The sequence below is a fragment of the Oncorhynchus kisutch genome, unplaced genomic scaffold (genome assembly GCF_002021735.2).
Source record: "Oncorhynchus kisutch isolate 150728-3 unplaced genomic scaffold, Okis_V2 Okis06b-Okis10b_hom, whole genome shotgun sequence".
Lineage (NCBI taxonomy): Eukaryota > Metazoa > Chordata > Actinopteri > Salmoniformes > Salmonidae > Oncorhynchus > Oncorhynchus kisutch.
In genome coordinates this window covers 15,807,033-15,819,895 of record NW_022261983.1, presented here as the reverse complement: position 1 = coordinate 15,819,895, position 12,863 = coordinate 15,807,033, and the positions used below count along the sequence as shown (strand labels likewise).

At 50.1% G+C, this 12,863-nt stretch overlaps 1 protein-coding gene across 2 annotated transcripts in view; it reads right to left on the bottom strand.

Annotated features, from left to right (window-relative positions):
• Positions 1 to 12,863, bottom strand: part of crlf3 (cytokine receptor-like factor 3) — a 36,652-nt gene that overhangs the window by 2,824 nt on the left and 20,965 nt on the right. The window contains exons 3-9 of one of the 2 annotated variants that reach the window (XM_031813669.1): positions 10,969 to 11,176; positions 9,246 to 9,333; positions 8,832 to 9,009; positions 8,311 to 8,380; positions 2,849 to 3,013; positions 373 to 511; positions 163 to 275 (exon numbers count right to left, since the gene is read on the bottom strand). In XM_031813669.1, coding sequence (XP_031669529.1) covers positions 163 to 275; positions 373 to 511; positions 2,849 to 3,013; positions 8,311 to 8,380; positions 8,832 to 9,009; positions 9,246 to 9,333; positions 10,969 to 11,176 — 961 coding nt within the window. The remainder of the gene's footprint in view (positions 1 to 162; positions 276 to 372; positions 512 to 2,848; positions 3,014 to 8,310; positions 8,381 to 8,831; positions 9,010 to 9,245; positions 9,334 to 10,968; positions 11,177 to 12,863) is intronic. The other variant, XM_031813670.1, reaches the window with a different exon arrangement.

The window sequence follows — 12,863 nt, the reverse complement described above, 5'->3', positions numbered from 1 at the left end:
AGAGAAGAGAGGAAGAGAGGGAAGAGGGAGGGAGGGACAGGAGGGGGAGAGAGAGAGAAGAGGGAAGGTGAGAAAAAAATCTTGACGTTTTGCTACCTTTTAACGCTGCTGCTACTCTGCAATTGTACACTTTACCCAAATAAAAAGTGATTGTGAGCGTACCGTTGGTGGAGATGCAGACGGCCTGGTCCCTCTGCAGAGACTCCGCCTCTCCCTCACACCCCACACACACCCCAATACTGTCCCGCTTGTCCACCTGGCCCGTGGCAGAGATCCTACGCAAGCACACAGAACACACATTAATCACAGCATAACATTACGCTACAGATTGTGATGCAGAGAGAGAGAGAGAGGGAGTGTGTGGGTACTGACTTGAAGGTGAGCGTCTGTCCACAGAAGTAGGTCGGAGCGTTGGAGTAGAGAACCCCAGCTTTAGAAGGGGACGAGTCACTCCGCATGGCGATGTTCCTTCTACTGCTGAGGATGTAGCCCTCACTGCCTGGACACCACTCTGGAACACACACACACGGTCAGAGAAACACAGTCAGAGAAAAACACACGCACACACGGTCAGAGAAACACACACACACACGGTCAGAGAAACACACACACACACACACACGGTCAGAGAAACACACACACACACGGTCAGAGAAACACACACACGGTCAGAGAAACACACGCACAGTCAGAGAAACACACACACACACACACACACGGTCAGAGAAACACACCACCCAGAAGAAGACAGGAACCATGACAACAGTACATCTTCAGTCGAGGCCGACTGCATTTCAACAGGTCTGGCTCCAGGAGACACACCTTCTCACGCCACAGACACTGAGACACAGGAGATGAGACAGGAGGTTGAGTGACGCCAGAGAGGACGGTGCTTTACTGACACCAACAGCACAGGAGGTGAAATTACAAGCTAGGTAGCTAGTGTGTACTAAGTAGCTAGTGTGTGCTAAGTAGCTAGTGTGTGCTAAGTAGCTAGTGTGTGCTAAGTAGCTAGTGTGTACTAGGTAGCTAGTGTGTGCTAAGTTGCTAGTGTGTGCTAAGTAGCTAGTGTGTGCTAAGTAGCTAGTGTGTGCTAAGTAGCTAATGTGTGCTAAGTAGCTAGTGTGTGCTAAGTAGCTAGTGTGTGCTAAGTAGCTAATGTGAACTAAGTAGCTAGTGTGTACTAAGTAGCTAGTGTGTACTAAGTAGCTAGTGTATGCTAAGTAGCTAGTGTGTGCTAAGTAGCTAGTGTGTGCTAAGTAGCTAGTGTGTGCTAAGTAGCTAGTGTGTGCGTACTAGCTAGCTGCACAAGCAACAATGGTTAACATTACACCCTGGACCAGAGCTAGTTCCCTGACTAGTATGTGCCTAACACACTGATGCCCTGGACCAGAGCTAGAGACTCACGATACACGAGACCAACAAACGTCTACAGGTTACGCGAGCACACCCCATCAGAGACACAGAAATACCATCAGAGACACAGAAATACCATCAGAGACACAGAAATACCATCAGAGACACAGACACACCATCAGAGACACAGAAACACCATCAGAGACACAGAAACACCATCAGAGACACAGAAACACCATCAGAGACACAGAAACACCATCAGAGACGCAGAAATACCATCAGAGACGCAGAAATACCATCAGAGACACAGAAATACCATCTGAGACACAAAACACCATCAGAGACACAGAAATACCATCAGAGACGTACTTTGAGGTTCGTAGACCACGCTGTGTCAGCATGCAGAACCTGGAGCTGAACACATCACCCTGTATCTGCTCCAGGTGTGTCTGTGTTTACCCTGAGGTGTGAGTTTACCCTGGGGGGTGTGAGTTTACCCTGGGGGGTGTGAGTTTACCCTGGGGGGTGTGTGTTTACCCTGGGGGGTGTGAGTTTACCCTGGGGGGTGTGAGTTTACCCTGGGGTGTGTGAGTGAGTGTGTGTGTGTGTTCGCGAGTTTACCATGTGGTGTGTGAGTTTACCCTGGGGGGTGTGAGTTTACCCTGGGGGGTGTGAGTTTACCCTGGGGTGTGTGAGTGAGTGTGTGTGTGTGTTTGCGAGTTTACCATGTGGTGTGTGAGTTTACCCTGTGGTGTGTGTGTGTGTGTGAGTTTACCATGTGGTGTGTGAGTTTACCATGTGGTGTGTGTGTGAGTGTTTACCCTGTGGTGTGTGTGTGAGTGTTTACCCTGTGGTGTGTGTGTGAGTGTTTACCCTGTGGTGTGTGTGTGAGTGTTTACCCTGTGGTGTGTGTGTGAGTGTTTACCCTGTGGTGTGTGTGAGTGTTTACCCTGTGGTGTGTGTGTGTGTGAGTGTTTACCATGTGGTGTGTGTGTGAGTGTTTACCCTGTGGTGTGTGTGTGAGTGTTTACCCTGTGGTGTGTGTGTGAGTGTTTACCCTGTGGTGTGTGTGTGAGTGTTTACCCTGTGGTGTGTGTGTGAGTGTTTACCCTGTGGTGTGTGTGAGTGTTTACCCTGGGGTGTGTGTGAGTGTTTACCCTGGGGTGTGTGTGAGTGTTTACCCTGGGGTGTGTGTGTCTCTGTTTACCCTGTGGTGTGTGTGTGTTTACCCTGTGGTGTGTGTGTTTACCATGTGGTGTGTTTTACCATGGGGTGTGTGTGTCTCTGTTTACCCTATAGTGTGTGAGTGTTTACCCTGTGGTGTGTGTGTGTTTACCCTGTAGTGTGTGAGTGTTTACCCTGTGGTGTGTGTGTGTTTACCATCTGGTGTGTGTGTGTGTGTGTTTACCCTATAGTGTGTGAGTGTTTACCCTGTGGTGTGTGTTTACCCTATAGTGTGTGAGTGTTTACCCTGTGGTGTGTGAGTGTTTACCATGGGGTGCCAGCGTGGTGTATCCTGTCTGTGGGACGCTCCAGGGGCTCCACTCGGTACGTCCCTCCCCCCGGGCACACACCCTGAACAGATGATCAGTGTGGGGGTCCAGGTGTAGGACCAGGAACTCCTGCTCCGGCCCGATGTAGGTGTCCTCGTACTGACCTGAAGGGGAAGATACCAAGGTTAGGACCATCAACTACCATTAACAAAGCACTATTCTAGTAGAACGTACTAGTCATATTATAAAGTACTATTCATATGATAAAGTACTAGTCACATGATAAAGTACTAGTCATATTATAAAGTACTATTCATATGATAAAGTACTAGTCATATTATAAAGTACTAGTCATATTATAAAGTACTAGTCATATTATAAAGTACTATTCACATGATAAAGTACTAGTCATATTATAAAGTACTAGTCACATGATAAAGTACTATTCACATGATAAAGTACTATTCACATGATAAAGTACTAGTCATATTATAAAGTACTAGTCATATGATAAAGTACTATTCATACTGTAAAGTACTATTCATACTGTAAAGTACTAGTCACATTATAAAGTACTATTCACATGATAAAGTACTATTCACATGATAAAGTACTAGTCACATGATAAAGTACTATTCATATAAAGTACTATTCATACTGTACAGTACTAGTCATATTATAAAGTACTAGTCACATGATAAAGTACTATTCATATAAAGTACTATTCATACTGTACAGTACTAGTCATATTTTAAAGTACTATTCATACTGTACAGTACTAGTCATATTATAAAGTACTATTCACATGATAAAGTACTAGTCATATAAAGTACTATTCAATTAAAACGTATTATTCATATTATAATGTACCATTCATACAATTACATTTTATAATATATTTCACGTTATAATATGATATAGTCTTAATATTATTAAGCTATATCAATAAAGTACTAATATGTAATTCTGTGGTTAGGACAACATATCCACAGGCGCAAACAGATTCATGGGATCAGGACTGGTCCCTTTGTTGCACTGAGAGACAGTCGCTGGTCCCTTTGTTGCACTGAGAGACAGTCGCTGGTCCCTTTGTTGCCATAAGAGACAGTCACCGGTCCCTTTGTTGCACTAAGAGACAGTCGCTGGTCCCTTTGTTGCCATAAGAGACAGTCACCGGTCCCTTTGTTGCACTAAGAGACAGTCGCTGGTCCCTTTGTTGCCATAAGAGACAGTCACCGGCCCCTTTGTTGCACTAAGAGATATTTACCGGTCCCTTTGTTGCACTAAGAGACAGTCGCCGGTACCTTTGTTGCACTGAGAGACAGTCGCTGGTCCCTTTGTTGCACTAAGACAGTCGCCGGTCCCTTTGTTGCACTAAGACAGTCACCGGTCCCTTTGTTGCACTAAGACAGTCACCGGTCCCTTTGTTGCACTGAGAGACAGTCGCCGGTCCCTTTGTTGCACTGAGAGACAGTCGCCGGTCCCTTTGTTGCACTGAGAGACAGTCGCTGGTCCCTTTGTTGCACTGAGAGACAGTCGCCGGTCCCTTTGTTGCAATGAGAGACAGTCGCCGGTCCCTTTGTTGCACTAAGAGACAGTCGCCGGTCCCTTTGTTGCACTGAGAGACAGTCGCCGGTCCCTTTGTTGCACTAAGAGACAGTCGCCGGTCCCTTTGTTGCACTGAGAGACAGTCGCCGGTCCCTTTGTTGCACTGAGAGACAGTCGCCGGTCCCTTTGTTGCACTAAGAGACAGTCGCCGGTCCCTTTGTTGCACTAAGAGACAGTCGCCGGTCCCTTTGTTGCACTGAGAGACAGTCGCCGGTCCCTTTGTTGCACTGAGAGACAGTTGCCGGTCCCTTTGTTGCACTGAGAGACAGTCGCCGGTCCCTTTGTTGCACTGAGAGACAGTCGCCGGTCCCTTTGTTGCACTAAGAGACAGTCGCTGGCCCCTTTGTTGCCATAAGAGACAGTCGCTGGTCCCTTTGTTGCACTGAGAGACAGTCGCTGGTCCCTTTGTTGCACTAAGAGACAGTCGCCGGTCCCTTTGTTGCACTGGGAGACAGTCGCCGGTCCCTTTGTTGCACTAAAAGACAGGCACCGGTCCCTTTGTTGCACTAAGAGAAAGTCACTGGTCCCTTTGTTGCACTAAGAGACCGTCGCTGGTCCCTTTGTTGCACTGAGAGACAGTCGCCGGTCCCTTTGTTGCACTAAGACAGTCGCCGGTGCCTTTGTTGCACTAATAGACAGTCGCCGGTCCCTTTGTTGCCATAAGAGACAGTCACCGGTCCCTTTGTTGCACTAAGAGACAGTCGCCGGTCCCTTTGTTGCACTAAGAGACAGTCGCTGGTCCCTTTGTTGCCATAAGAGACAGTCACCGGCCCCTTTGTTGCACTAAGAGATATTTACCGGTCCCTTTGTTGCACTAAGAGACAGTCGCCGGTCCCTTTGTTGCACTGAGAGACAGTCGCCGGTCCCTTTGTTGCACTGAGAGATAGTCGCTGGTCCCTTTGTTGCACTGAGAGACAGTCGCCGGTCCCTTTGTTGCACTGAGAGACAGTCGCTGGTCCCTTTGTTGCACTGAGAGACAGTCGCCGGTCCCTTTGTTGCACTAAGACAGTCGCCGGTCCCTTTGTTGCACTAAGACAGTCACCGGTCCCTTTGTTGCACTGAGAGACAGTCGCCGGTCCCTTTGTTGCACTGAGAGACAGTCGCTGGTCCCTTTGTTGCACTGAGAGACAGTCGCTGGTCCCTTTGTTGCAATGAGAGACAGTCGCCGGTCCCTTTGTTGCACTAAGACAGTCACCGGTCCCTTTGTTGCACTAAGACAGTCACCGGTCCCTTTGTTGCACTGAGAGACAGTCGCCGGTCCCTTTGTTGCACTGAGAGACAGTCGCTGGTCCCTTTGTTGCACTGAGAGACAGTCGCTGGTCCCTTTGTTGCAATGAGAGACAGTCGCCGGTCCCTTTGTTGCACTAAGAGACAGTCGCCGGTCCCTTTGTTGCACTGAGAGACAGTCGCCGGTCCCTTTGTTGCACTAAGAGACAGTCGCCGGTCCCTTTGTTGCACTGAGAGACAGTCGCCGGTCCCTTTGTTGCACTGAGAGACAGTCGCCGGTCCCTTTGTTGCACTGAGAGACAGTCGCCGGTCCCTTTGTTGCACTAAGAGACAGTCGCCGGTCCCTTTGTTGCACTAAGAGACAGTCGCCGGTCCCTTTGTTGCACTGAGAGACAGTCGCCGGTCCCTTTGTTGCACTGAGAGACAGTTGCCGGTCCCTTTGTTGCACTGAGAGACAGTCGCCGGTCCCTTTGTTGCACTGAGAGACAGTCGCCGGTCCCTTTGTTGCACTAAGAGACAGTCGCTGGCCCCTTTGTTGCCATAAGAGACAGTCGCTGGTCCCTTTGTTGCACTGAGAGACAGTCGCTGGTCCCTTTGTTGCACTAAGAGACAGTCGCCGGTCCCTTTGTTGCACTGGGAGACAGTCGCCGGTCCCTTTGTTGCACTAAAAGACAGGCACCGGTCCCTTTGTTGCACTAAGAGAAAGTCACTGGTCCCTTTGTTGCACTAAGAGACCGTCGCTGGTCCCTTTGTTGCACTGAGAGACAGTCGCCGGTCCCTTTGTTGCACTAAGACAGTCGCCGGTGCCTTTGTTGCACTAATAGACAGTCGCCGGTCCCTTTGTTGCCATAAGAGACAGTCACCGGTCCCTTTGTTGCACTAAGAGACAGTCGCCGGTCCCTTTGTTGCACTAAGAGACAGTCGCTGGTCCCTTTGTTGCCATAAGAGACAGTCACCGGCCCCTTTGTTGCACTAAGAGATATTTACCGGTCCCTTTGTTGCACTAAGAGACAGTCGCCGGTCCCTTTGTTGCACTGAGAGACAGTCGCCGGTCCCTTTGTTGCACTGAGAGACAGTCGCCGGTCCCTTTGTTGCACTGAGAGATAGTCGCTGGTCCCTTTGTTGCACTGAGAGACAGTCGCCGGTCCCTTTGTTGCACTGAGAGACAGTCGCTGGTCCCTTTGTTGCACTGAGAGACAGTCGCCGGTCCCTTTGTTGCACTAAGACAGTCGCCGGTCCCTTTGTTGCACTAAGACAGTCACCGGTCCCTTTGTTGCACTGAGAGACAGTCGCCGGTCCCTTTGTTGCACTGAGAGACAGTCGCTGGTCCCTTTGTTGCACTGAGAGACAGTCGCTGGTCCCTTTGTTGCAATGAGAGACAGTCGCAGGTCCCTTTGTTGCACTGAGAGACAGTCGCTGGTCCCTTTGTTGCACTGAGAGACAGTCGCTGGTCCCTTTGTTGCACTAATAGACAGTCGCCGGTCCCTTTGTTGCACTGAGAGACAGTCGCTGGTCCCTTTGTTGCACTAAGAGACAGTCGCCGGTCCCTTTGTTGCACTGAGAGACAGTCGCCGGTCCCTTTGTTGCACTGAGAGACAGTCACCGGTCCCTTTGTTGCACTGAGAGACAGTCGCCGGTCCCTTTGTTGCACTGAGAGATAGTCGCAGGTCCCTTTGTTGCACTGAGAGACAGTCGCCGGTCCCTTTGTTGCACTGAGAGATAGTCGCCGGTCCCTTTGTTGCACTGAGAGACAGTCGCTGGTCCCTTTGTTGCACTAAGAGACAGTCGCTGGTCCCTTTGTTGCCATAAGAGACAGTCGCCGGTCCCTTTGTTGCACTAAGATACAGTCACCGGTCCCTTTGTTGCACTAAGAGACAGTCACCGGTCCCTTTGTTGCACTAAGAGACAGTCGCTGGTCCCTTTGTTGCACTGAGAGACAGTCGCCGGTCCCTTTGTTGCACTGAGAGACAGTCGCTGGCCCCTTTGTTGCACTAAGAGACAGTCGCCGGTCCCTTTGTTGCACTGAGAGACAGTCGCTGGTCCCTTTGTTGCACTAAGAGACAGTCGCTGGTCCCTTTGTTGCCATAAGAGACAGTCGCCGGTCCCTTTGTTGCACTAAGATACAGTCACCGGTCCCTTTGTTGCACTAAGAGACAGTCGCCGGTCCCTTTGTTGCACTAAGAGACAGTCACCGGTCCCTTTGTTGCACTAAGAGACAGTCGCTGGTCCCTTTGTTGCACTGAGAGACAGTCGCCGGTCCCTTTGTTGCACTGAGAGACAGTCGCCGGTCCCTTTGTTGCACTGAGAGACAGTCGCCGGTCCCTTTGTTGCACTGAGAGACAGTCGCCGGTCCCTTTGTTGCACTGAGAGACAGTCGCCGGTCCCTTTGTTGCACTGAGAGACAGTCGCCGGTCCCTTTGTTGCACTGAGAGACAGTCGCCGGTCCCTTTGTTGCACTGAGAGACAGTCGCCGGTCCCTTTGTTCAGAAACGTATTTATCCGTTATTAAAAGTTATGTTTTATTAAAACATTCCGACTTAGATTATTATAATAATTTTGAATAAATACGATTGATATACTATCACAAAGAAATGAAGAAGTTCTGGGATATTAAATCATTTTTGACCTGGGTACTGACCAGACACTGAGCGACGATACTGCAGACGGTAGTCCTGCACCGCAAACTCATCATCCACCTAGAGAGACACAGAGAGAGACAGAGAGAGGGAAACACAGAGAGGGACACAGAAACAGAGAGAGACAGAGAGAGAGACAAAGAAACAGAGAGACACAGAGAGAGAGAGATACAGAGAGACACAGAAACAGAGAGACACAGACACAGAGAGAGACACAGACAGAGAGAGACAGAGAAACAGAGAGACACAGAAACAGAGAGACACAGAGACAGAGAGAGACAGAGAAACAGAGAGACACAGAAACAGAGAGACACAGACACAGAGAGAGAGACAGAGAAACAGAGAGAGACACAGACACAGAGAGACACAGACACAGAGAGACAGAGAAACACAGAAAGAGACACACAGAAAGACACAGACAGAGATGTTATGAAACACACACCCCCACAGTACAGTGTAGTAGTTAGTTAATATCAGTGTCAAAACACCTGTAGAGTGTGTGTGTCCTCACCTTACACCAGCGTACTAACACACTGCCAGGTCTCTCCTGGAGCTCCTCTATCTGGACCGGAGGGTGTGAAGAGACTGATCCGTGTCGTGACACTCTGTCTCTCACCGCGTACAGCAGAGAGTCATCCAGCTGGGCAGACACACACGGCACGTCTACTAACACTGGTACCTCCGGGAGGCTGAGACACACACACCACACACACACCACACACCCCACACACACACGGTTAAAATAACACACACACACACACACACCACACCACACCACACACCACACACACACCACACCACACACACACACACACACACCACACACGGTTAAAATAAGCACACACGCCGAGTTAACCTTTACATTGTCGTCTTAAAGTTATGACATAGTGAAAGAGAGTACGACAACTCCCTCTCTCTCCTTCACCTGTCCAGATGGATCTGAAGGGCCTTCTTGGTGAAACACCCCAGCAGGTCCTCCTTCTCCCCGAGACCACAACGGATAGCTACCTCACCTGGAGGCAGGGGGAGGGATTAAAACCTTTAATCAGTGTTTAATTACAGCATGAGTCATTAAATAGGACATCACTGAGGAGGAAGAGGACAGGAGAAACATGATTCTGATGGTACTGAGGAGGAAGAGGAGGACAGGAGAAACATGATTCTGATGGTACTGAGGAGGAAGAGGAGGACAGGAGAAACATGATTCTGATGGTACTGAGGAGGAAGAGGAGGACAGGAGAAACATGATTCTGATGGTACTGAGGAGGAGGAGGAGGACAGGAGAAACATCATTCTGATGGTACTGAGGAGGAGCAGGAGGAAGAGGACAGGAGAAACATGATTCTGATGGTACTGAGGAGGAAGAGGAGGACAGGAGAAACATGATTCTGATGGTACTGAGGAGGAAGAGGAGGACAGGAGAAACATGATTCTGATGGTACTGAGGAGGAAGAGGAGGACAGGAGAAACATGATTCTGATGGTACTGAGGAGGAGGAGGAGGACAGGAGAAACATCATTCTGATGGTACTGAGGAGGAGCAGGAGGAAGAGGACAGGAGAAACATGATTCTGATGGTACTGAGGAGGAAGAGGAGGACAGGAGAAACATGATTCTGATGGTACTGAGGAGGAAGAGGAGGACAGGAGAAACATGATTCTGATGGTACTGAGGAGGAAGAGGAGGACAGGAGAAACATGATTCTGATGGTACTGAGGAGGAAGAGGAGGACAGGAGAAACATGATTCTGATGGTACTGAGGAGGAAGAGGAGGACAGGAGAAACATGATTCTGATGGTACTGAGGAGGAAGAGGAGGACAGGAGAAACATGATTCTGATGGTACTGAGGAGGAAGAGGAGGACAGGAGAAACATGATTCTGATGGTACTGAGGAGGAAGAGGAGGACAGGAGAAACATGATTCTGATGGTACTGAGGAGGAAGAGGAGGACAGGAGAAACATGATTCTGATGGTACTGAGGAGGAAGAGGAGGACAGGAGAAACATGATTCTGATGGTACTGAGGAGGAAGAGGAGGACAGGAGAAACATGATTCTGATGGTACTGAGGAGGACAGGAGAAACATGATTCTGATGGTACTGAGGAGGAAGAGGAGGACAGGAGAAACATGATTCTGATGGTACTGAGGAGGAAGAGGAGGACAGGAGAAACATGATTCTGATGGTACTGAGGAGGAAGAGGAGGACAGGAGAAACATGATTCTGATGGTACTGAGGAGGAAGAGGAGGACAGGAGAAACATGATTCTGATGGTACTGAGGAGGAAGAGGAGGACAGGAGAAACATGATTCTGATGGTACTGAGGAGGAAGAGGAGGACAGGAGAAACATGATTCTGATGGTACTGAGGAGGAAGAGGAGGACAGGAGAAACATGATTCTGATGGTGTGTAAGAGTCATAATAATTTGTGAGGTGATTATATTATTATATGATATTATTATTATTATAATATTATATTATATTAGTCCTGTTACACACAGTGTGTAAGGGACATGTGTATTTTGCATATCCCTACTCCCCCTGAGACAGTCTCAGGGAGTGGGGTCACGGCCAGGGTCACCTTGTTAAGTGCCTAGCTCAAGGGCCCCAGGATTTGAACCATGCGTCCCTCCGTCTATCTATACCTCACCCTCTCGGAGCAGCTCGTCTGCAGTGTTGACTCCGTGTTCTATGAGTTTCTGGCAGTCGTCCAGCGGTCGAACGCTGTCCTGCTCGATGACATCCACCTCGCTAAGGAGCACGCTCAGACGCTCCGTAAGGAGGCGGGTCACAGCCGTCTGGAGCTCTGAGAAATGACGCTTCAACCCCTCTCTGGCCTGAGATGAGCTGCCTCGTACCTGGAGGAGCGAGAGGAGAGGAAGAGAGAGGAGGGGGAGAGAGAGGAGGGAGAGAGAGAGGGGGAGAGAGAGGAGGGGAAGAGAGAGAGGAGGAAGAGAGAGAGAGAGGAGGGGGGAGAGAGAGGAGTGGAAGAGAGAGAGGAGGGGAAGAGAGAGAGGAGGGAGAGAGAGAGAGAGAGGGGGAGAGAGAGGAGAGGAAGAGAGAGGAGGGGAAGAGAGAGAGGAGGGAGAGAGAGAGAGAGAGGGGGAGAGAGAGGAGAGGGAGGGAGAGAGAGAAGAGAGAGGAGGGAGAGAGAGGAGGGGGAAAGAGAGGAGGGAGAGAGAGAGGGGGAGAGAAGAGAGAGGGGGGAGAGAGAGGAGGGAGAGAGAGAGAGAGGAGGGGAAGAGAGAGGGGGGAGAGAGAGAGGAGGGAGAGAGAGGAGGGGGAAAGAGAGGAGGGAGAGAGAGGAGGGAGAGAAGAGAGAGGAGGGAGAGAGAGGAGGGGGAAAGAGAGGAGGGAGAGAGAGAGGGGGAGAGAAGAGAGAGGAGGGAGAGAGAGGAGGGGGAAAGAGAGGAGGGAGAGAGAGGAGGGAGAGAAGAGAGAGGAGGGAGAGAGAGGAGGGGGAAAGAGAGGAGGGAGAGAGAGGGGGGGAGCGAGAGGCGAGGAAGAGAGAGGAGGGAGGGAGAGAGAGAGAGAGAGAGGGGGAGGCAAGAGGAGAGGAAGAGAGAGGAGGGGGAGCGAGAGGAGGCAGGAGAGAGAGGAGGGAGAGAGAGAGGAGGGAGAGAGAGAGGAGGGAGAGAGAGAAGAGGGAGAGAGAGAAGAGGGAGAGAGAGAAGAGGGAGAGAGAGAAGAGGGAGAGAGAGAGAGGGGGAGCGAGAGGAGAGGAAGAGAGAGGAGGGAGAGAGAGGGGGGGGAGCGAGAGGAGAGGAAGAGAGAGGAGGGAGAGAGAGAGAGGGGGAGCGAGAGGAGAGGAGAGAGAGAGAGAGGGGGGTGGGAGAGGTTCAATTGATATGCTAACTTTGTACCAAAAATGCTAAAACGCACTGTTTCCAAATCGTAACCAGTCGTACCCAGTCCCCCAACGGAACAGGAAGCTGGTGGTTAGTCGTTTGCAGTGAAACTTAGTCTCCGTTTCAGTTCCTCTTAACAGACAATCATGCTGAGCTGAACTCCTGTCATTATGAAACTACCAGACTGTCTCAGTAACAAATGGCACCCTTAGTGTCTTTATAGTGCACTAGTGCTCATAGAGAGGAGGGGCCCATAAGGGAGGAAGGGCCAATAGAGCTCTGGTCAAAAGTAGTGCACTATATAGGGAGCTTTTTAGGACAAACCCACTGACTGACAGTCTTCCTCTCACTATGACTCTCACTATGAGAGAGAGACCAGAGAGAGAGAGAGACCGAGAGAGAGAGAGAGGAGAGAGAGAGAGAGAGCGACCAGTGAGAGAGAGAGAGACCAGAGAGAGAGATACCAGTGAGAGAGAGAGAGACCAGAGAGAGAGAGAGAGACCAGAGAGAGAGAGAGAGAAAGACCAGAGAGAGAGAGAGAGAAAGACCAGAGAGAGAGAGAAAGACCAGAGAGAGAGAGAAAGACCAGAGAGAGAGAGACCAGTGAGCGACTGAGAGAGAGAGAGAGACCAGAGAGAGAGAGAGAGAGAGAGAGAGAGAGAGAGAGAGAGAGAGAGAGAGAGAGAGAGAGAGAGAG